The sequence below is a fragment of the Boleophthalmus pectinirostris genome, unplaced genomic scaffold (genome assembly GCF_026225935.1).
Source record: "Boleophthalmus pectinirostris isolate CB_2022bp ecotype Guang Dong unplaced genomic scaffold, ASM2622593v1 HiC_scaffold_3, whole genome shotgun sequence".
Lineage (NCBI taxonomy): Eukaryota > Metazoa > Chordata > Actinopteri > Gobiiformes > Gobiidae > Boleophthalmus > Boleophthalmus pectinirostris.
The window spans coordinates 32,828,640-32,853,470 of record NW_026571299.1 but is presented as its reverse complement, the minus strand read 5'-3'; the positions used below and the strand labels follow the sequence as shown (position 1 = coordinate 32,853,470).

Below are 24,831 nucleotides of genomic sequence, written 5' to 3'. Positions count from 1 at the left end.
AACAGCTACTTCACAGCATATTACAAGTAGCCTACTTTAACGTCTTGTAGGCACAAATAAGGCTGAACAACTCAGAAATGCATTGCAATTAGATTTGTGATGTTTTAAAGAGCCCATATTATGCTATTTTCTGTCTATGTTATAATGTTGTTTCAAAAACAAACCTGGAGTTGTGTTTTGTTTCATTCACACGTGTTAAACACACAAAGCCTACATATTTAGAGTTCTTCTCTTAAACAGAAAACACCCTGTGATGTCATATGGCAGGGGTGTCAAACTCAAATTCACAGACGGCCAAAATTAAAAACTGGGCCAAACTAAATATTTATTGAAAATTTTTAACAACATCTGCATGTTTTCTCCTCTTTTGAGATATGTAATATTAAACATTTTCTTTTTAAAATCAATGTTTAATAATAGTTTTGCTTAAACACTGAATCCAGAACAAGCATAATATAAAATAATAACACCATTTTAAATAAATAATGACTCTATAGCCTATCTGTAGCTGATGGGCCAGCTCTAATGCGTATTTGATATGATCTTGCAGGCCAAATATAAATATATCACAGGCCGAATTTGACATGTTTGTCATATGGTAATGCAGAAAGTGCCCTGCTGTGTTTTTAAACTCCATACACCTTCACTAGAATCATTTGGATGATTTCAGGGCTGGAAATGCCAATTCCCACTGAACTAAAGGTAAAGGCTGGCTGTTAACTTCAGAACTACCACTAAATGACATCACAAGGTAGAACAGAGCAATGAAAAAAAACACAACTCTGGGTGTGTTTTTGACGAGGTAACAGCATTAAAACATGGCTTAAAGCTCACAAGAGTCAATTTTGAGTAATATAAGACCTTTAAGGATTTTGTTAAAAACTCACATTCTAAACACACTTAAAAGAATTGATAAAATGACTGAAATATGATTTGGCAAATTATAGCAAGATTCACATTCGATAACATGTTCAGATCTAAACTACAGGGTTAGCAGTTTTTTATGCAGAATTAAGATATTTTATGAAACCACAGTCCATAATCAGGAGTGTTGTGACTGAAAAAGGTTCTAATCCCCCATATAAGATAGCGAGTAGACCAGCTAAAACTGCACTTAAGAGTCTCTTGTTACTAATACATATCTAATTTCCACTGCACGCTCCTGCCTCTCGGGTTTATCTTTGAAACGTAATGTAATATTTTCTCAGTTTTCTATTGTGCAATTTTTCTTGGGAGAGGAGTCTGACCTATAATGACTAATAGACTATTGGATTGCCTTCATAATTAACACTTGGCCTCTCCAAAATAAGTCTTATCCCATTAAAAGCTCTATTTGGCCAATAAGAAACAGAGTGGGCAGAGAAGTTAATGAAATTCTGCCGCTGGTCTCGAGGCTACTCCAAATGACCCTTCTTCAATCTTTAGATGGGACTGTCTGTGCCCTCTCCCCGCCTCAGGGGTTCCAGACGTGGGCTACATTTTGACTGGCGCTGGCTAGCTGCATCGATGATCATTTTCACAAACTCAATCCTCTCAAAAAGAGGAAAGGAAAAAAAGAAAAGAAGAAATAGTGTCTCAGTGTGCAGTCTCTCTCCCCTTTCACTCTTTCAAATTAAGATTCCAGTAATTAAATTGATAAAAGTTATGAGCGCGCCTCATGTTTCCAGACCTGATTTGGAGAGCACTTGGAGAGAGGCACAAGTTGTACCTTTGATGTGGCATTCTTTATTATTGAAAGTAATTGGATTCTTCCTCTTTTTACGCCTCTTTTTTGCTCCTCTCCCTCTCTCTCTCTCTCTCTCTCCCTTCTCTCTTCATTTCTCGTTTTCTCTTTCATCCTTTGCCTCACTCTCCCGCCCTCCCTCTCTCCTCTCTATTTCCTCTCTCTCCTCCTTTCCTTCCCCATTCTCTCCATCTCCATCCCCTGTATATCGTTCTCTCTCACCTCCCTCCCTTTTCTCACTCTCCCTCTCTCTCTGCCTCTTTTTCTTTCTTTCTTTATTTCTCTCCATCTGTCCTTTCTTCCCTTTCCCCCTCCCTCTCTTCCTCTTGCTTTCTCTCCACTTTTTCTTTATTGCTCTCTTTTCTTCTTCTCTCTCCCTCTCCTCTTACTTTTCTCCACCTCTTTTTTTCTCTTCTCTCTCTTTCTCCTCATTCTCCTTCCTTTTCCCTCTTTTTTCTCTCCATCTCCCCATCTCTATCTCTCTTTTTTTTTTTTCTTCCATTCGATCTCCCCCCTCTCATTCTTCCTCTATCTTCCTTTCTCTCTCTCTCTATCCCTCCTTCTCTCCCTCTCTCCACACACTTTACTCACTCCGGGCATGCTCAGTTAATTGACCTCTTCCAAGTCTGTGTCCCAGTTCTTTTGGGGGCAGCTTTGAGGCAGAGAGGGACTGAGTCTGTCTGAAAAACGAGGATTTAAAATGAATGAGAGGCGTCTGGGGAGCGTACAGTTAGGAGGCATTCATCAGGTTAGAGTCAAAGTACAACCTGCACAGAGGAGTTAGCAATAAAAGGAAATAGAAGTAGAAGGAGAAGTTAGTCTTTTAGTATATGACTCTTGAGCTCTAGTGCTATTAGTATTACTGCTACTACCAGTGCTGGGAGTAACGCATTATAAAAGTAACTAATTATTGCTGTGACACAGTAATGTAAGGCATTACAGGGAAAAAATATATATTTTACTTAGTACAAATGTCAGTAACACATGCTACAATAGATTTTAACCTGGACTGAAGTGGTGGGTTTTTCATTTTCTGTGATATCAGCAGTGGTGAAACCCTCATCGTTACGGTTCCGAATGTCAGGACAGGCCCGGAGGTGCACCCGAGTAGACCGTCGACTTGGGGTTCTGTCAAGGGCGGTTCTAGATTCCAAGGCCTAGTCCAAGATGAGTCCTGGTTTGATGCTGGTTTAGACCTAGTTCAGACCTGGTTCAGTTCTGGTTCAGCTCTTGTTTAGTCATGGTTCAGTCTCCTGGTTTAAACAAGGTTTAGTCCTGGTTCAGTTCTGGTTCAGTCCTCGGTTCATCCCTGGTTTAGATGAAGTTTAGTCCTGGTTCAGTTCTGGTTCAGTCCTGGTTCATTCGCAACTTTCATCGCGAAAGGCATCTTTCTTCGATGATTGTTATTTGACAATCAGCAACAGTTATTTTGGTGAGAGTAAATTAAAGTGCTGCAGTCGTCATGTAATGCCTTACATTTTAAATACAGTAATATTGTAATGTAACAAATTACTCTGAAATGACAGTAACAAGTAATAAATAAAACATTACAGTTTTGAAGTAACTTCCCCAACAGTGGCTACTACTGCTACTATACAAATATATTGCTATAACCAAATGCAATTAAGCCTGTTTTCAAGCCAAAAAGGAGGAGGTACAGGTAGTTTCAAACCTGTAAACTGTACTTCATGTGTGTATTTTTCTGGACTCATCTTGCCCTTCATGAAGTGTAATATAGTGATTATTTGTGATTCTTTCTTTGGGGTTTGCAATTAATAATGAAATGTTTTAGAATTTTATGCTTTTTGTTGCTCACCCCAGTTTCAAAACTATCACTGAAAATTTCTATAATGAAACACCACTAATGCAGAAACCGAACACATTTGGGTTTAAAGGTATAGTTTTGCATGTGTGTATATATAGTTCGGTAAAATGAGACAGTAATTAGTTCTATTTCTATATTCATTTTGAGAAAAAAATGGAGTATGGACAGATTTCAAACCCTCTTCTCTTCTCAGGATGCCGATGTATAATCCTCAGCACTCAGAGTAGTGATCCAGATGTGTTGTTTCTGCATGAGCTCCAGTCAGTAATTACCTCTAGGCTGGTGGCCACTGATGCCATTCTTTCCCTGTCATTACCCAGAATGCTGTGTGCCAAGGCCAGGTGACAGGCAGATGGGTCTGGCTGCTGCTCCTCCATTTTGCCCCTGCCCCTCACCACTGTCCCTGATCTGGCACCTGATGCGACAGGGACCCCGTGGCCTTTTTAGACTGTCCCGGACTGAACGGGACACTTCTAATGGGGAGTTTAAACATGCTTTGAAAATACATGTTTTAATGTTTTAAAATAAAGCAATGAGCAACTGAGATGGGTAAGCCTTCATTGAAAATAGTCTAATATCATCAATGTTCACATTCTTCTATCACAATAAGAGGATTTGGTACTTCTGTACAAGGCACTGATGTAACATTATAGCAACCTCTTCTACTACTTCAAAATATGTTAACAACAACTTATATCTTATATCGTATTGCAGCATGAATTGATTTTTCTCTTTCAAAAGAACAGACAGAACCCCTTGAATCAGGACCTCTTGAGGCAACACACAAGCCAGGCTGACGCCATCTAGTGCCTCTGCTCAATTTCATTTCTCTCCAGCGACTAGGTCAGGAATCGGAATACACTAGATGGTTCACAAAAACCCAGTTAGTGAAAGGTTGGGCACTGGCCAATCAGCGAAGAGTCATACATTCTGTGTTGGCAACGATTCCCGAGATCGAGGATTTAAAGCTGGAACAAAGAGAATGTTTGGTGAATTTTATCAAGGGGAAGACTTTTTCCTTCGGGATTTGTGAAACGCTTGATATACCAGTTAGCCCGATAGCGGTGCATTACATATGTCACGACCAAATGGCAGCGGTTATTTAAACGAAAAAGTACCCGCCTACCGTCAAGAGAACGAATTCTAACGGTTCAGACGGTTTCTACAAAGTGAAACCGGCTGATGAATCAGGTTAGCAAAACACATTAAAACTATTCCCAATAGTAGATATATTGCAATACAATGTAAGTTAGTAATTAGCTTTATTAGTTTTAAAATATAAAAAAACGCATACATATGTTTTTACATTTTAAAACTAATAAAGCTATTTTTTTAAGAAGAATATGCATTTCATTGGATTTTGTCTATTTGCTTTTTTGCTTGAACCTCAACCATTTATTTACAGCAAACTTGTAGCACAATTATTGTCTGAATATTGCCATGGGAATAATCCACAAAACTATCACTACACTTCTGCCATATATTTACAGTGTACTTGTGCCACAATTTGGATGGATTAACACAATATTATTTAAATATCACCATGGGGATAATTCAAAGACCAATCAATATACTTTTGTCAATATCGCCCACCCACTTGTCCACGTCACTACTATTACAAATATGTGTTATAACTACTATATCTGCATGTCTGTGGGAAGGCTGGATTTAACTAAATGAGAAGATTAAAGTTATTCAGAACTCAACAGCCCACCACCATATTACATACATCTAAATGCATAGACAGGCCACCAGCAGCACCAACATACTCTGGTGATTACATTTGACTCTGGAGCAGGAATCTCATTGGAATTCATGAAATAGTTTTATTGTAGCATAGCTCTGTTAAAATCAATACGACCATGCCTCAGGGCTAAGTCTCCTGGGAGATTGTATTTATGGACCCTGACCCATTTTACAAAGTGTTTTGCATTACATTTGAATTAAGGGAATTATTTGCAAGGGAACCACAGGAACATGTAGAGATGCATGTATCTGATATGAGGAAAGGTCAGTGGTGTTGAACTGCAGGCTACAGAGACACATTAACCTATATGTTAACATTACTCTTTGGTCATTTAAATCTCATTTTATAGAGATTTTCAATAGACATTTCAGATATTGACTATTTGTTCACTTTATTGGTACCACTTTAGAATAATTACACCTTAATAAACCTGAATTAAGGGATTAGGGTTGGAGTTAGGGTATTACTCTGCCTGAATCATTCTTACTATAGCCTATTATACTACTATATGATTTAAATATGTGCTTTATTAAGACTAAAAAGTTATTGTAAAGTCGTACCATAGGAACAGGTGCCATAAAAATAGAAAATATTAACCACAGTAGTCCATCTACTTTACTGATAATTTTTAAAGTGAAGTGTATTTTTGTTGTTACTAACCAACTAACTGAAAAACATCCAATATATTATCTTTTTTTGTAATTTCCCCTCACAAATTGAATCAATATGAAATAATTTCATCTCCACACAATCTATAATTATATATTTTGTGTAGTTGCATTGTATATGAGCTTTAGTTGAAACAGTTATATCTTCTACCCTGCAAAATTGACCACACAACATTATCAGTATGGACAGTATGGCGGGGCAGGTTCGTTGTATATTTGCTTGCGTTTTCCCTTGTGCATGGATTTGTGTTGATGGTCTTATTATTTTATGGACTGCTGGGCTCTTAGTGCAGCTGTGGATGTGGCGGAGAATAAAGATTGAATTAAGATAAAAAATATAGGAGGCAGGAGCCCAGGGACCCAGCACCGAGAGCGATGTTGTCTCCTCTTTTAGTTTCCCTTCGTTCATTACAGGTGGGGCCCGTGCCAAAACTCACATTTACATATTTTGGTTAAAACTAAATTCTGCATCAAATTTATATTTATTTTCCTGTGCAGAGAAAGTAATTTATTCAGTTTGCCAGAAAAGCAAAGAGATTTGAATAAAATGGTTTATCGGAAAAAAAATAAGGCGAGGCTAGCTGGGTGTGTAGTTCCTATTATGCAGCTCTAACATTGTTGGTCAGTTACTTTATTTGTCCGTTAGGAAGATAACAATACAACAGACTTTATGGAAGTTTAGGATTGTCCCAAAATACACAATTTAGTTGGGATTCGAAATATTTGCAAAGTCTTCTAAAGATTCTGCCTTTTCAAGATGGGGTCCAAGAGTTTAGTCAAGTAATGCATGTTTTTAGTGGCATCCTTGGTGTAATATATTCCAGTGACATATGGCTTTTATCCATGAACTGAAAAACCCAGTGTAGAAAATAACTAATATTGCTTTGCCTGGAATGCTCCACAGTTTGACATAAAAACAATCTATCATGCTTTTGATGTTTTTGTTGCTAAAAACTTCCTTATAAAACATGAATTCGTGGTTGCTTCTCCACAAAACTTCCATAAACTTCCCTAAACCCGCTCACTTCTTGTCAGATCTAGTACTGCCTCATGAAAACCATGATGTACAACCATTTTGAGTTTATCAGACCACTCATTTCCACCTCATCTTTTATACATCACTTAACATGGACTTTGTGTTGTCTGGCAAATCCAAAATGATATCTCTGTATTTTTTTAATTCAGATTGATATCAGACTTGATAAGGAGAAGGAGCTCATTGGTCACATATCACTTACAAATAAAATCTACTTTATCTCACCTCAGATTAACAGAGTTTAAAGCTTCACTCAATGATTCTGCAGAAATCTACTATGTTTTTTAGCCCCCCGTGATATTTTTTTCTTTATTTTTTCTTATACGACAGACAATGCATGTCCCTGGTTGACTAATCCACCTGACAATCATGCCCATCTGAAAACTAGGAGATGACCAGACTCACACATTTGTAAAGTGTTGAAGAAGTGTGTATTCTGGATCCCAGGCAACCTTTTTGCATGTATGCTTTATAAATAAGACCTCTGACATGACTTGATCTGGGGGTGTCACCTGCTTGATTCCATCAAGATAGATAAGTTTAATGCCCTATTGTGGAAAATTAAAACTAAAGCAATAACATCTCCAAAAGTTACACAGTGCACCTTAAATGGCATGAGTACTGTATATTATTGCGTGGTAGATTCTGTTTTGGAGTCTAGTATAGCTTTGAAAGACAATATAGTCCAGGTCAATATAGTTTAGCACCTTGATTTGTTTAAAAAAAAAAAAAAAAATCTATAAATTTGATGGTACAGGCCCCATGTTGTGGAGCTGGAGGTAATTAAATGGGAGCAGCTTCATGCCTGTCTCTGGTATTTATCTCCTCTGTCTGCTTTGCTTCTGTGGATAACATGAAGAGACATTATAATGGACAAATGTTAATAATTAATGTCAGCGCAATTGGAGACAATTAAGTGTGTTGACTGGACCATTCATTTTAGTGGGGCCCTGAATATGAAGGGAGGGAGGGAGGGGGGAGCCCATCTGTGGTGGCAGGCAGCCCACCAGTCATCCCCTGAAATCTGGACTGGACAAGTATGACCAGCACTGACCAGGAATAGCCTCCATCAGATAGATTTCAAGGATCAGTCTGTCAAAGCAATAAACACGGCTAAATACTGCATCTCACAAGAGAAGAGGTCAGAATATTTGCCAAATATGCTAAAGAAAAATATGATTATGATGTTTCTAATGAAAATTGAGAGCATCATCAAGAAAAGAGAGAATCAAGGCAAAAATGTGTTTAGAATTTGATTATTTTTATCAAAACTTGTCTTGTGATTCTTTATTGTGGTCCCTAAAATGTATTGATTTTGTATTGATCTCGAAGTACTGCTAATCAATTTTCGTAATGGAACCGCATGCTACATTTTCACTGTGTCATCTAGTCAATAATGTTTGTCAGAACTCAAGAGCAAAAAACTATGATTTTATGTTGTGGTGCATAAAATATAAACATGTTAAGTATGTTTTAAGAATAATCTTGTAAAATAGAAAATTTGGAGCTAGTCATTGTAACTATAGTTAAATTAATTGTGATCATGGGTTGGACATTTACTGTATTATTCAGCTTGTAAAAATACTGAAGCTTACTGTATGACCTCTATGACCTAGTTTCTACACAGGACAATGAGGCATCAGCGAATATGACTCCAGTCTGATATGCCAGGTGCACAGGGAGGAGATTGCAAGCGAGGCTGTTCCAATGCGAGATGGTGCCATCTTTAGACTTGTCCCGGTCACTCCTGACACTAACCGCAGCAGACTGTGAGTGACCACACCACATTAGAGCTGGACATGAGGACGACATCACCCCCAACTGACCCCACAAATCATGACAGTACATGCTATAGCGAGATGGAAGAAAATATTTTCTAACCTAAATTGACTTTTTTGAAAGTTACAAAAAGTAAACATTTGAATGAAGAACTGTACATGGACTGGTTATTATTACAGTTAACAGCAGTAAAATTAGTAGGTGTAATTATGAAGTAGGTAATGAACAGTATAATAATAAGGAATTTATTTTTTATTAAATGGAAATACAATTATTTCAGATAGTCAATCTTTTGAATCAGGAAGTCTACAGAAGTGTTCTGAAGCTTAGACTTTGAAGGAATACATTGTTTTTTATACTGATAAAAAAGAGAAAAGTAAGAAAAACTTATTTCTATTCAAAATTAATATAAATTTTTTTTATTATAATATATACAATAAAAAAAATATACAATAGACCATTGTGATTGCTCAGTCCTAACTGTGGACCTATTTTATTGCAAGTACTGTCAAAGATTTTAAAAAGCAGAACCTACTCACACTATTTTTTTTACAGCACTACTCCCTACAGCTACTCTTACTGGAAATATAACTTTGATTTTGGTATTTGAAAGACTTGCTCCCACTTCTTAACCCTCTCCTCTGTGTGAAGCCGCTTTGCCCTATTTGAACACTGAAGCTGTTACTAAGCAACAGGTCTGAATGTGTGCGGCGTGTGGAGAAGAAGGGCGGCCATGACAGTGACAAACATGGAGGAGCCGAGACTGACAGGAGCAAAAACACACCTCTCATCTGCCTCACCCTGTCAACAGACACCTGCCACTCACAACTGTCCTCTCAGAGCTTCCTACTTCCTTATTCCCTTGTCTCTTTGCTCCCTGTCTCCTTGCAGTTCACTAACATGTGTCAAAACGAGGTGGCCCTAAGCAGAACCATAAATGATCTTGAGAGTACAGTACTTGCTATTCTCAAATGTGAAGTGATTTGGGCTTGATGTTTTAGTGTTGTATATTGTCACTCCGGGACAGCAAAGGTACACTTTAGTTTGATTTAAAGCTAATTAAAATGTCAAAGTTTCTTGTTAGCCGTGAGATTTTAAATGGCTACTGATGCTGCTTTGGCATAAATAAATAAATAAATAGCACACTGTAGTGGAACTTGTTGAATATTTTGTCACTGCTAAATCATAATGCAAATAGCTGAATATTGAACAAGTTTGGAAATTACAGTTATCTACTTTAGAATATAGATTAGTGGTGGAAGATAATGAAGTACAAAAGTAAAAGTATAATACTTACGTACAATGTTTAGGTATCTGTACTTTATTTTAAGTACTTTTTACGGTGGGTCATTTTTACTTTTACTTCACTACAATTGGGAGCATGTATCTGTACTTTCTACTCCACTACATTTTAGATCTGGACTGAAAAGTAAAAAGTACTTTTTTATGGTTTGAGACTTGCTTAAAAGGCTGAGACTTATTTTTAGCACATTTCAATTGAGTTTACATCCCAATTTTAAGCAAACCAAACACACAAAAACACACAAAAAACTTAACAGAAAAATTAACAAATCAGTCAAATCACTTAAATCTCTAACTGTTCTTAAATTCTCTGCAAAATACTTGTAGTTTTTCACTTTTACTTTAATACTTTAACTTTTTTTTACTTACTCTTACTCTTACTTTTTTCATGTGATACTTTGCCCCAGTATATCTGTACTTTTACTTTAACAAAATTGAGTACTTCATCCAACACTGGTATAGAGTCAGTCATACTTACCAACATACCAACTATTTTCATCGGCCAGTTTGTTTTTCTTGTATTCTAATATCAAGGGCAAAGGTCAGTGCTTCAAAGCTCGCTCAAGCATACACAACCTTTGTATCCTTTGGCAAGACACTTCATCCTCATAGGCTACATAGTCACATTCAGAGTGACTAGGCAAAATTAATGCAAAAGGCAAAAACCTGCCAGATCATGGTTCTCTGTCAGCCAAAAAAGGCAAAGAAGGCAGATTTAAAAGGCACATTTACACTGTTAAAACAGCTGTTCATGAATATGCTCTGTCCCTATCAAATAAATGCATAAAGACTACAGCTAAAACATAAATTAGATGTTACCTTCAAACTTTACTTCCATAATGGCCTCAGTAATTATTTTTGCTACATATTTTTTCACAGCTAATTATAAAGTAACAATACAATTTTGGACTGCTAGCATCCTAAACCACACAAGTACTTCAAATGACCTCTCAGCTTCTTTAAAGGGCCCATATTACACCATTTTCTTTATAATAATATTGTTTCAACACCTGGAGTACCTGGAATTGTTTTTGGTTTCATTCACAAATGTTTGAGTAATCCTTTATTATTAGTCTGTCTATAGCTTCAACGCTCAAAATACTCTATTGCACCTTCTGATGTCATGTAGTGGTAGTTTTCAAGTTAACGCCTACCTTTTACCTTGAGTTCAGTAGAGATGGGCAATTCCAGGTCTGAAATTATTCAAATTATTAAAATGAAGAGGATTTTAAAAACATAGTGGAGCACTTCCTGTATTACCACATGACATCACAAGGTGAAACAGTGTTTTCCATGGAGAGAAGAACTCAGCCTAAATATGCAGATTTTGTGCGTTAAACATGTTTGAATGAAACAAAACAAACACACAAGTTAATGGCGAGAAGAAAATTCAGTTTGTCGACTGGACAAAAGTTTCGCAGCTCATCCAAGCTGCTTCTTCAGTTCTTCAGTTCCAACTGAAGAAGCAGCTTGGATGAGCTGCGAAACATCTTCAACCAAACTAACTTTTGTCCATTCGACAAACTGAATTTTCTCCTCGCCATGGATTCTACCTGGATGACTGAGGGATTTTTCATACACACAAGTTAATATTTGGGCCGAGTTCTTCTCTTAAACAGAAAACACTCCAGAGCTCCACTGTGTTTTTAAACTTCATACCTCTTCACTACAGACATTTTGCTAATTTCAGCTCTGTAATTTCCAATCTTTACTGAACAGAAGGTAAAAGGTAGCTGTTAACTTGAAAACTACCACTACATGACATCACAAGGTGGAACAAAGACTTTGAAGATGTAGACACACTAATAAGACAAGGTTCCTCAAACATGTGTGAATGAAACAAAACACAACTCCAAGTATATTTTGGTGAGATGACAACATTGTAACATGGCTAAAAGCTCAGAGGAGTCAATCAGTTTTGCCTAATATAGACCCTTTGAACGCCTCTTACTTTCTTACAATGAAAAGTGCTTCTTCCACTTTTCACACACTTGAAATGGCGTTGACTCTGCTCCTTGGGCCTGCCTGTGTTTGTATGGCTGGAGCTCTTGTTGACTTGGTCTGACAGCGGGAGTGACCCCAAACAGCCAATCAGAGCGAGGCGGACACGGGCGCATGGCGAAAACCAGGTCAAGTCTAATCACAACGCCAGTCAACATTATGTCCAGTCCACTCCGAGAATGTAACCAGGCAACAGACAGGTGACAGCAGAGACAGAGAGAGAGAGAGAGAGAGAGCAGGTAAGAGGAGGAGGGGAGAGAGCAAGAAGGAGAGGAGAGAAGGCAGGTAAGAAGAGGAGAGAGTGAGCGTGGGTACGATGAGGAGAGTAGAGAGAGGGAGAGAAGAGGTACAAGTAGAAATGCAGAAAAAGAGAGTGAGAGCAGGTACAAAGAGGACAGGAGTAGAGAAAGGGCAGAGAGAGCTGGTACAAGGAGGAAAGGAGTGAGAGCAAGGAGGAGAGGAGAGAGGGAAGAGAAAAAGAACAAGGAGGGAGAGAGCCAATTCATGGCCAAAAGGAGAGAGTGAGAGAGAGCAAGTTTAGGGAGAGGGAAGAGAGAGGGGCTGAGAAAGAAGGTTTATGGGAAGGATGCGTGCAGGTACAAGGAGGAAGAAATGAGAGAGATAAAAGTTTAGGGAGAGAAAGCGCAGCTACAAGGAGGAGAGGCCGCTGTAGAGAGGAGGTAAGGAGAAAAGGAGAGATAGAGGGCAAGTAAAGGTGAGAGTGTGAGAAAGAAGGTACAAGGAGCAGATGAGAGAGAAAGCAGAGAGAACATAGAGAGGGAGGAGAGGTAGAGTGATGGAGAGACAGTCAGAGAAGGTGAGAGAGCAGGTACAATGAGGAGAGGAAAGAGGTGGTACGTGGAGAGAGGTACAAGGGGAGAGAAAAGGGATAAGAAAGAAAGAGAACAGGTATACAGAGTGAGGGAAGAGAGAATGAAAAAGAAGAGAGAGAAAAAGGGAGAGCAGGTTGCATATGGAAGGAGGAGAGAGCTGGAGGAGGACAGGTGGTTTCTGAGTCTGTGTGGTTCATGTCCAGCTGGAGGAAAACGTACACTTCTGGGTTTGATGCAGAATTCACATGCAGTAATATGCAGAATATGATTATTTGACATCCCTGCTACATCAATACAAGATCAGTTAGGTGAAACAGCTGCTTTAGTACACAGACCTCATTTCAACATGGACCAAACACTAAAGGTCCACCCATGAAAAAGAAGATTATATGTAATGTACTTTGAAAAACAACTTTGATAATACAAATATCTACAGAGAAAACTATTTAGAGATAACAGCCACAACTTTTACACCAAAATAGAATTAACTGAAGATTTCTCACTCACCAAGGCCTTCTGCGGACGTCATACAGGTCGATTTTGTTGGGCGCTCTCCATGGAGTAGCTGCACAAAGCAACACTATGAGTTATAGACAGTCTATAGTCCTATGTGTGATTTTTCAGACTGGAAAAGATTAGATCAAAGTCAAAAATCATAATTTACTTCTGTCGGTCAAGTTACTGAAGTGCAATCTGATAAGGAGTGGCCAATGTGCCGCTGGCCCAAAGCTCCGGGGCCAATTTAGACTTTATCTGTGAGAGTCTGAGGCCGGGGCAGGTTATCGGTGACTGATGCTCCACACTCACCTGGGTAGTAGCGCGTGACGCCGGTCGCACTGCCAAACACCTGCCACCGGAGGGAGCTGTCCTCTCTGCGGTTCTCAATAAAGACTCGCTCCAGTGCCTGAGTCCAGTTCAGCTCATTTAGGATGACGGGGGCTGCGGAAACACAAACACGGAAAGATTAGAATAAAATCTATTTTAAAAAGTTGACCTAATCAGAACCTTTACATCATGTTCATCCAAATGATTTTTGTTGAATTTAGCAAGTTATAATTTCACTGAGCGACTGCAGTGTGCTGATGCATTGAAAAGGTTATCCAGCTGTAGTTTGGGAAAAGTATGTAGCCCAATTGCTAATAAATAAACTCAGTTAAATTTATTTATTAAGGCTATAAAAAGTATAGTATGTTGTGTAACCCATTGTACTGATAAATAGGTTTAGATTTGCAAAATTAAAAACTAAAACAACAGTACATTTCCTTTAGAGCTTGTTGATAGGTGTGTGATAACTTTTCATTTGCAATTAACCTTTGAGCAACCAATAGCAAAAAGTAAACTAAAAGTCATCTGAACAAACTAAAGTCATCTGAACAACCTTGTCTGTGGTTGCATTTGAATGAGAACATGTACGCAAAGCTGTACTGTGTGTCAGAACGGGCATCAGTTTTAATCGATGTGATCTGTGAAGAGTGACGCCCGGTGAATCACAGATGACCTTGTGCTGAGGGCATGAGTCACAGGGAGCCACTATTAGAAGCCGTTTTGCTTGATTTTCTCCCAACGACAGGAGTAGAAAATAAAATATAGTCCAAAACTCTCCATGCAAGCGTCTGCTCATGGCTGTGGCTGTCTGAACACTTTGGGGTCGTGTCTCTCGTGGGTCAGTGGTGGTGATGCAGTGGTGTAGTCAGATTTAAGGATGCAAAAAGTCTTCATGTTCAGTCAAAGTGGAGCGGAATAACAGGCTCCTCCGGCCTCAGTCAACATGTGTCCTGACTTTTGTGGATTATACTATACTCACACTGTCACATTTTTACATCCAAAATAATACCACATATTTGTATGGGTGGGTTACAAATAGTACATCACAACATTCACATCAATGCAATGGAATATTGGAATTATAAGACTCTTTTTTTTACCATAATTTGACTTGGAAAAAGTGTAGTGTTAGTCTAAGTAAGTGCATACATTGATTCCTTTACCAAGATTTGACAATCCAAAATTTGCGTTCACCTATCTCATGCTCCTCTTTGCTATTGGTCATTCTAAAAATAGCTGTATTTTATATTAAAATGTAGTCTTGTAAGGTCCTGAAAGGTTCAACTTAGTCTTGTTTATATTAATTTTTTCACTACTGATACTTGTTCAGTCCAGTTTCAATGCAAGTTTTAGTATGGACTGGTTCAGGGTATAGATTTTTGGTGTATGTAGAATGCGAGTGACTTTAGGTCTATACACGTAGATAATATATTCATGGCCTATAACAAACTGAACATATGCAGATATGTTAACAATAAGAAGCAGAGAACATTCAGCCTGCAGCCTTTGAAGAGACTGGAGTCAGGAGCCGAGTGCAATCAGAGGTTTAATGGTCCCTGATTAAAGAGGAAACACAGACAGAGCTGAGAAACTTCAGCCTGATTTAATTACTGCACAAACTCACTGAGATAAGCCCCTGGCCCCACGCCTCTGCAGTCTACACCACATATGTCTGACACAAAAAGAACACGTTTATCAAATACAACATGGATAAACTGATCAATATTTCGACATATGGAGACAGGTCAACTTGAACTACACCAATCATAACAACATGACCGGCCTATTTTACAAAATATGGTGCACCCAGTTTTCAAAAATTTAAAGGTATTTACACCTAACTGGTAGCCAGATATAAAAGTAAAGCTCTCATTCAAAAGCATCATACAGTGACTCACATGGGTCTTTCGCATAGGTTTGCAATCAATATAATGTTTTCTTTTCACTCATTCATGTTTCACTCTTTACTTTGCATGGCCATCCTATACACAAAGATGTCTGGAACCTTGTCTTATCTCCCACTGCCACAATGTATATGACTGACAGGCAGATTAACCAATCGGAACCACATGGTCCATCTACGTCACAACAAGTGTGTCAACTTAAAGGTCTTATATTATGCTGAATCAACTCTTGTGAACTTTAAGCCATGTTATAATGTGGTTACTTCATCAAAAACATACCTGGAGTTGTGTTTTTTTTCATTCACACATGTTTGAGTAATCCTTTATTATGAGTCTGTCTACATCTTCAAGTCTCGAAATTATTATCTATCTATTGCACCTTGTGATGTCATATAGTGGTAGTTTCAAGTTAACAGCTACTTTTTACCTTGAGCTCAGTAGAGATGGGCAATTCCAGATTTGAAATTATCCAAATTATTAGGTGAAGAGGATTTTAAAAACACAGTGGAGCACTTGCTGTATTACCACATGATATCACAAGGTTCAACAGTGTGTTTTCTGTGGAGAGAAGAGCTCAGCCTCATGCAGAATTAAACAAGTTTGAATTAAACAAAAAAAAATTTGGGTATGTTTTTGATGAGGAAACAACGTTATAACATCAGAAAATAGAGTAATATACAAATATACAATAAACACAAAGAAAGCAAAGCAGAGAAAAAGCTCTTCACTTCACACCAATTTCACACTGTGATGCCAGTCAAATTTCTGGACAGAAAAGGTGGATTTGTTTTGCAATTATAAATAACAGATTAGAATCTATAAATTTTTCATTTTCGTAATACATTTGCTGCATGTATCTCGGATTGTAATTTTTTATGCAAAGCCAAAACCAAAGAGAATCTTTCTTAAACCGTAAGTGTGTGTGTAATTTACAAAGCTATTACACCCCGCTATTAGGTAATTAAAGTGTTTTCCTGAAATGTACAAAATCAGGTATCATTCCTTTAAAGCTCCTGGAATCTGGGACACCCAAACATACTGCTGTTATTTTGTCAGACAAAGGCATAATAATTGCCCAAAAAGTTATTTCTGTTTCTATGCTTCAAAACAATAGTACACATTCAATCACAGCCAGTAGTGAAGCACTTAACACTGTCAGGAGGATGGGAGAAAGTGAAAGGCAAATTACTGCTGCACCAAAGGGAGCTCCGCGACATGTTTTTACAAAAATTCACAGAGAAAATCACAAAGAAGAACTAAAAAGGACAGAGACGGCTGCATATAATCAGACAGACTGAGGGGGAGGACCAGCCGCTGAAAGAAACACAAATTAGCAGCTTTCATTCATCACAAAAATTCAATTTCATAACTGGAGAAGACAAAAACATGAGCAGACACTACGATGCTATATGCCTAATGCAAATTACGGATTTTATGTAATATATGGGAAGTCATATATGGAAATGTGATGATTCTCGTACTCCCACCGTCACCATTTCTTTGCAATTATAGCAAATATGGGCCTTATATATGTGGGGTACCGTGGGAAATGATAAGGAATAGCCATGTTTATATAGCTATAAGAAATACATGAATAAACATGAATACGTGAGTTAATAAAAAGTAAAAGTCCATGTATGTCAGGCTTTTTTTTTTTAATAGTATTCCCTATCAGAGCTCATAGGATAGACCTCAATATACTGAAGAAGCTATAGTATAGTATGTTTACATTTTCCCATAAAAATCTATGGTAAAGGGTAAATGTCTTATTATAATAAAAAATAGTTCTTGTTATGCCAAACGATGACATGTTACTTACATAAACTTCTTCCATATCTCGTAGAACTGCATGGTTAAAAATCTAATCAAAATTTTTTGATATTGGATTAGTGATACATGTTTAAAATGTAGGATGGTGTTCAGAATCCACATTGAAAACTCCAGAAGCATTAACTTTTTAAAAAAGTGAATTAAGAACTAATAAATTAATACAATAATCCAATTTTGTAAAGGTCTAAATAGGCCTGTCATGATAACAACTATATTGATTTATCATTCAATATATTTAAGTTGGAACAATATCTGGGGCTCATTATTTATTGCATGTAAAATATTGTTGTAAAAGTGGGGAGTTTTTCAGTATTTTGTTGTAAAAGAATAAGATTTCAGCTGTAAAATGTTGAATAAGTGACTTCTGTGGCTAATTACTGACCATTAATAGTGCATTATATTTTGCAGTTCATACATTTTAATGTTTTCTGGGATTATCCTGCTGTATTTTATTTTATTATGTATCAGTGGCACAAATTTGTTTTAATATTATCATGTATTGCAGTATATCTCTGTAGCAATAAATTGTGCTTCAAAAAAACAGGTACAACAGTAATTTCACAATTGTGCCAACTCAAATTACAATTTCATGTCAATTACAATTATTTATGCAGCCCAATGTCCTGTTCCTTACATAAATATCCTTTTATACACATTTATATTGCTATGGTCCTTTATAATGTGAATTTATATTTTTACAGCAGCATACAGTGCATTTTCAGTTATAAACACAAACGTACACTTCCATCTTTACTGTGATCAGCACAGAAAAATGTCCCTGAAATGTATCCCCGATAAGAGGGTCGCAAAACTAATTCAGCTTGATTTATTCAGTCCGGATACGGCGAGACTTCTACGGACACTTGATAAAAAGACAAATTTCCCCCGGGAGAAAATATGGTCAGGAGAAGCAGTCAGGGCCCCTCGCAGTACCATCCTTCACCACATAACACCTCTGCCTTTGATATCTTTAAAAGGCAATTCGTCAACAATACCGCCATGACACTTCTAACACCCTTGGCTTGAGCCCTTTATACCACGCACATGCAGCAAATAGGGAAACCATTATTAGTGGGATTTATGGTATCTATACATGGGACCATACGTCACCCATGTCCCATGACCTGTACCCCTTCAACAGCCCAGTACACACATTACTCATGGTGAAAAGTAACGTTACTTCAAATTAAAAATATTCATGTAAAAGTACAAAGTAGAGGTTCATAAAATTATACAATTAAGAGTAAAAGAAAAGCATTTAGAAAAACTACTACTCAAGTAATTCAGTTTCAATTTGAAGTTAATGTAATTGGAAGAACAAAACCTTAAATAATGGAGACATCTGGTATATTCAAAAGGATAGATAAAAATGAGAAAAAACTAAATCATAACTGAAGGAGTGGAGCAAGAGGCACAAATGTTAAAGGTGCATTATGTAATTTTTCTGTTGGAGGCTCCGTCAGATGCTTTTCTCCAGTTATAGTTTTATCCATTTTCACCTTTCTATCTTCTGTTTAAACCTTTCTATCTTCATGAGTTCAGACCAAGCCAGACCAAAAAGTTATAGAGCACCTTTAAAATAATGTTCTCAACATAAAGCGTTTATCTCTTGTAGACTACTCGCAGTAGGAGGAGCAAACAAATCTTTGACTTACGTACAATTTTGTATATAAAAATGCTAAAGTAAATGTAAAAGTACCTAACTCTAACCCCATGTAATATAATACAGATAAAGCAGTTTCATAACCCCATATTCAGTACACAGTGGGTGTTACATGTATGAACAGAGTCTTACAAAAGCACAGGGGTGGTCTGACATACACCCCTAACAACCTGTGAAACTAATTGTATTATAATAGTTAAGGAGCCATTTTGTTGCCATGGGAGACAGAGGTGAGATGAAAAGGAAATAGACCTGGAAATTATTTTTAAGATGTAATATATATAACTTTTCCGATGGAACACCTGCCATATGATCATCTCCATGGAAATGTTATTGCTCTGCATGGCATTAAACGTATGTACTGAAATGGAAAGAAATAGGTCACACCAACAGGATGGCACAGAAGTAGAGATAATGTGATATAGCCTATGCAATTGAAATCTCTGGTAAATACAGTTCTTTAGTATTGGGGTTAACATTAAAAAGTCCAATAACAGCCCAGTCTTTTCTATAGGGCTGAAGGTCATCATGGTCCACTGTGCTCTCCTCCTGCACCACCTCATTTTCTGAGTTTTCTTTTGTCAAACCAATTTCTTTTCAATCTCCTGTTCTCTCTCCTCTCCTTTCTTCTCTCTCACTCCTTCAGGGCTATGGCTGCTTCGGCTGTAGTCTGGCTCCATGGTAAAGAGGCAGGACCCTAAACCTTTTATCCAACACACAAAATGGAGGACAGAGAAAACTGGCAACAGAGGCTTACTACTACAAATGTAACCCACAACAAAGTCCATGCCAATCCCAAGAAGTAAAGGTGATTCGTAGCTTTGACTTGGAGAATATATAGAGGGACATGTAATTGTTTCACAGTGCAGGCAGTAGGGTATGTATTATGCTAACTCCACAAAGAAGCAAAACACATTTCAATTTAAAGTTTCAGTGCTTCTGTCACAGTCGCAACCTCTGAACCAGTGTGTCAATCAAAATACTGAAGAACATGCTTTTGCAACTTCAGTGGAATAAAAAACAACACAGTAGCAGAATAATTGTTTTGTTTTTTCCTGTGCCTGAGTAGGTTATCTCTGGGTGCCCATTTTCTGGATTTACATGCACAATAGGCTAATGCTCAAGCTTGTAGACCACATAAGATTTGGAGATGGGTCCCGTGGGTGCTGATCTATGTTGCCCACTACACCCCTGAATAGGAATTACAAAGTGTACTTGAATCTTAACTTTAGTATTTTAACACTTGTAAATGTATGAGTAAAATAATAGGTAATTCTATATAAATCAGACGGCACAGCTTATTTAAATAGTTAAGTAAAATAAACCTGAATAGAAAAAAGCCCTCACTGCTACCTACTTCCCTCTTTGACCTTATCCCACATTACAACATTAAACATAGCTCATATTCATTCAACTACAGGTATTTTGTTGCTCAATAATACCTTGAAAAACATTTTCTTAGTGTGAGCAAGTTCGTGTCTCCACAGATCTGACTAATAACTTCGCCTGAAGGCATCACCTGTTTAATGCTATACTGAGGAATATTCCAGTCTAAGCATAAACATCTTCATGGAGAAAAACATGTTGTGGACTGTCCACCAGTAGTTACATAGTTCACCTTTAGGTAAAGCAGAGTTGGCAAATTCTGTGAATGCACCTGTCATGATAATTACTACTAAATTCCGGACTATAAGCTGCTACTTTTTTCTCACACTTTGAACCCTGCGGCGAATAAAATGATGCAGTTAACATATGAACAGATTCTTTGTTTGGCACATTGTCCATTCATATACAGTATACGATCTATGGTTTGGCAACACAGCGGATACACGCAGCCTGAGTGCAGAAAGCGTTGCTGTCTGTACGGTTACACATGGATCTAGGGTTCAAATGAAGCTGCTTCACTAGCTAGTGATATTGTCAGTGCACTCAAACAGTTTATCACCGTGTGATCAAATAAGTTATGATGCTAAATTAACATTAGTGAGGGGAAGTCATTTTTAATTGAGGAGAAGAAACATCTCAAACTTCAGTAGCTGGACATCCACTCATACTTGATTGATAGAACTAGCCTAGCCCCACCCCAAAGAGCCTGAAATCTTCTGAAATCATACAAGACACTTACATGAAGACAAGACAGGACAGCGGCTCTTTTTGCAGAAGACATGCACCGTAGACACTGGGAGAGACAGAGGTGATGCACCAAGGAAGATTCTAGTTTGTGTTTTGAACAGTTATTTTGCACTTCATACACACCCTCCTCATAGAAAACGCACAAAGAAATGCAGATGATGCAGCTTTTAAGTTAACCGCAATAGATCTGACTGTGGAAGAAGGAAATCGAGCTGCTGCACGTGAGCTCAGCATCAATGAGTTGATGGTGAGACGTTGGCAACACAGCATGATGAACTGACTCAATGCAAAAAAATGGCAAAATCTTTCAGAGGCAATAAAAGCAGATGGCCCTAACTTGAAAAGGTTCTTGAAGACATGGACACCTGCGGCTTATATATGTACAATTTTAAAATTTTGTTAATATTGTGTTGTTGCGGCTTAAAATCAGGTGTGCTCAATAATCCTGAAAATACGGTATATTGACGTTCAAAATATGAATGCTTCAAGAGTCTTTTTTGGGGTCAACATTTACCACGTACATTTTCTTTGCCGTAAAAGTTTGAATGAATAACTTTTTCAGGATTGTACATTTAGAATATTTATTGTGGTTTAAATCTAATTTTGGGCTGTATTTACTTCAGCAATATATAAAAATTCAAAATTTGTTATCGTGACCATTTCCATATTGCAATCAAAGACACAATGACTCCTACTTCTTCTCTCCACCAAAACAAAATGTACAATAAAGATTCAAAACCTCTCCTACTTCACTGCTGGTGCCTGGAAAATCACTGGGACTACGTAGGTGAACACTGGAATAACTCAATGGAGCAGTAATTATTCAATATTCTGATTTGTACAGAGAGGGCAGGTTTCCCCACTCCTCCCCAGCTCTGGTCTCAATCCTGTTTCTAATTAAAACAGAGCGGTAAATAAAAACATGTGGAATGTAATTTGTGAGGCTGCTGGGGAGTGAAGTGGGGTTGCCGTGCCGACCATTCTCATTAGCGTGTGGGTAAACGATAGTGCTCCTTGACTGGGCACATACTATAGGCAGGCTAAGAGAGAGAGACAGGGCAGAGCTTGCAAAAATAGACAGTTTAAATCCCCTTTCTCTTATCCTCGCCCCTCGATCTGTCTGGAACTTTTTTCATGATTCAATTTTTTTCCAGATTTAAATATAATCTGGTTTTGATGTTGGGCATTGCTGGCCTGGTTTGCAAAGTATAGTGAATTGCTTTGAAAAGAAGGGTTTAATTGGGGTGAATGCAATGTGCTTATGCATCCATTTCCATTATTAAAGGTGCACTGCGTAACTTTTCTCTGGTGGAGGGTCCATCGTCTGCTTCTCTCTATACAATTACATTCCAGACAAAACACGTCCACGGCTACAAGCAGACCCTCCACGAGAAAAGTTACACAGTACACCCTTAAAAATGTAAATGTTTTATGACGCACTTAACCACAAATTATATTGCAATTATATAGAATTAATTATGAATGTTGCATGGCTAAATTGCCAATTGAATAAATTTGAATCATTGAGTGAATGAGCTTATAATTTAGTCATATGCAACACCTGAAGGCATTTGTTGTCATGAAATACTTTCGCAATCATTGTTCTCATCTCATCTAAAGTGAATTGGCTCAGTAAGGATACATGGAGTGCTATTTTCGAATGATATTGGCAGCTCAAGACATTCTCAAATCTGGCTTAAGGCTAAACATGTCAGTTTTTCACATATATAAATATAAAGGTGAGCAGGATCACGTTTTGCCTGGGGCTTTCTTCAGGGGAGTTTGAGCACAAACCAGAGAGGAATACTGTAAACGGACTGGCCATAAGATTGCACTTGGAGTTTCAAGAATTCTTTAAGCAGTGTGGACATTTGAATGTGTGTAAGAATGTGAAATGCATTGCCAAAATTGTATTTCATTTATTAGAAAATATCAATAATCATTAGAGCCTTTAAACTAATTAACCAGTGACCATCTTAAATTATGGTTAACGTACTTTGGGAAATATGTCCTCTGCATATGGCTCATTTTCAACACTGGATGATATTTAATTGTGATCTAATACTTATTATACTGTCATTTTAATCTTATAGTACTTTTCCACTACCCTGATTCATCAGTTGGTTTCACTTCATTGAAACTGTCTGACCTCGCAGCATTAGCATTTCGTTCGCTTGACGGTAGGCAAGTACTTTTTTTAATTTAACCAATTGCTGCTATTTAGTGTTGTGCTGTACCAGAAGGGCGCTTAAGTTTGATGTCATGGCTTCACAGCTTTTTGCTGATTGGCCGGTGCTCGATCTACAACGTCCAGGCTTCTTGCAAACCGTCTAGTGTATTCTGATTCCTGACCTAGTCACTGGAGAGAAATGACATTGAGAGAATGAAATTTTCCACCTTCAAGGCACCAAAGAGCTTTTCATCAAGGAACCACGCACCCATTCACACACACACTTTCATACAACAGTGTACACAGACTGAGGGTGAGGTGGGTTAAGTGTCTTGCCCAAGGACACAATGACAGGGAGCTGGAATCACCATTAATGTTTATGTCGAGAGTGGAATTCAAACTCTACCAATTGAGCTACTGTCGCCTACTCTGTGCTCAAAAACTAACTCCTTCCCACCCACTCTTAGGCCTGTCACAATAATTACTATATCCACTTATCATTCAATATATGCTACATGAACTTTTTTTAAATTTTTTTATCAGGCTCAGTATTTATTGCGTGTACCTTTTCTAAGCACTAGTGGGAAATTCTTTCATGTTGAGTTGTAGATGGTCCAATTATTCACTTATATGACACATTATAGATACTAGAATTCTACTCGTATTTAATTGTACTGTTTACATATGAACAGTCAAAATATATATAATTCATTTTAAGAAGGGTTTACTGTGAATTTCCTGCATTGAGGCTATTGTGAAAGTGGTATAAATTCATTACAATATTATCGTTTATTGTGATATTTTCAGAATATATCAATACATCGCACCTCAATATTTGTTATCATGACAGGCCTACCCACTTCTCCTATTGGTCATTATCAAGTGGATTTAACCAATCACAGTCAAGTGTGAACAATCATAAGAAGAAAGTGGCTTTAGTTAACTCTAAAAATAATATAAAGATAGTAGGAGAGAAAGAATCATTAAAATTGCAATCTAAGCTATGAGAAAACTGTGATATGCTGTTGGGAGTAAGAGCAACTCATCTTTAAAACATTAGCTCCAAAAATACACCAAAGGAAAGTCTTACATTTATAAATGAGTTACAACTTACAATAATGCGTAAACTTCACTTGCTGTGTGGTTTTGTGGGCCAGAACAATGCCTTAAGAACCGTAAATAGTGTGTACAGTCACAGTGTATATGGATGTTTGTATATGCACAGCATGCGGTGGGTGGGCTAATCTCCCCAGCCCCCATGCAAAAAAGAGAGAAAAAAAAAACATTTAAGCTTCTGCTCTTTCATCTGCACAGCTAGCCAGTTCCAACCATTCACTAGTGATAACCACGTTTCTGTGTGTGGATGACTACAATGAGAGACTGACAATGTGA

General features: G+C 37.7%; 1 protein-coding gene across 1 annotated transcript in view; it reads right to left on the bottom strand.

The window, feature by feature from the left end:
* The window catches only part of cacna2d2a (calcium channel, voltage-dependent, alpha 2/delta subunit 2a), a 215,613-nt gene that overhangs the window by 47,034 nt on the left and 143,748 nt on the right, over positions 1 to 24,831 (bottom strand). The window contains exons 7-8 of the mRNA XM_055160452.1: positions 13,722 to 13,853; positions 13,422 to 13,479 (exon numbers count right to left, since the gene is read on the bottom strand). Of these exons, the coding sequence (XP_055016427.1) occupies positions 13,422 to 13,479; positions 13,722 to 13,853 (190 nt within the window). The remainder of the gene's footprint in view (positions 1 to 13,421; positions 13,480 to 13,721; positions 13,854 to 24,831) is intronic.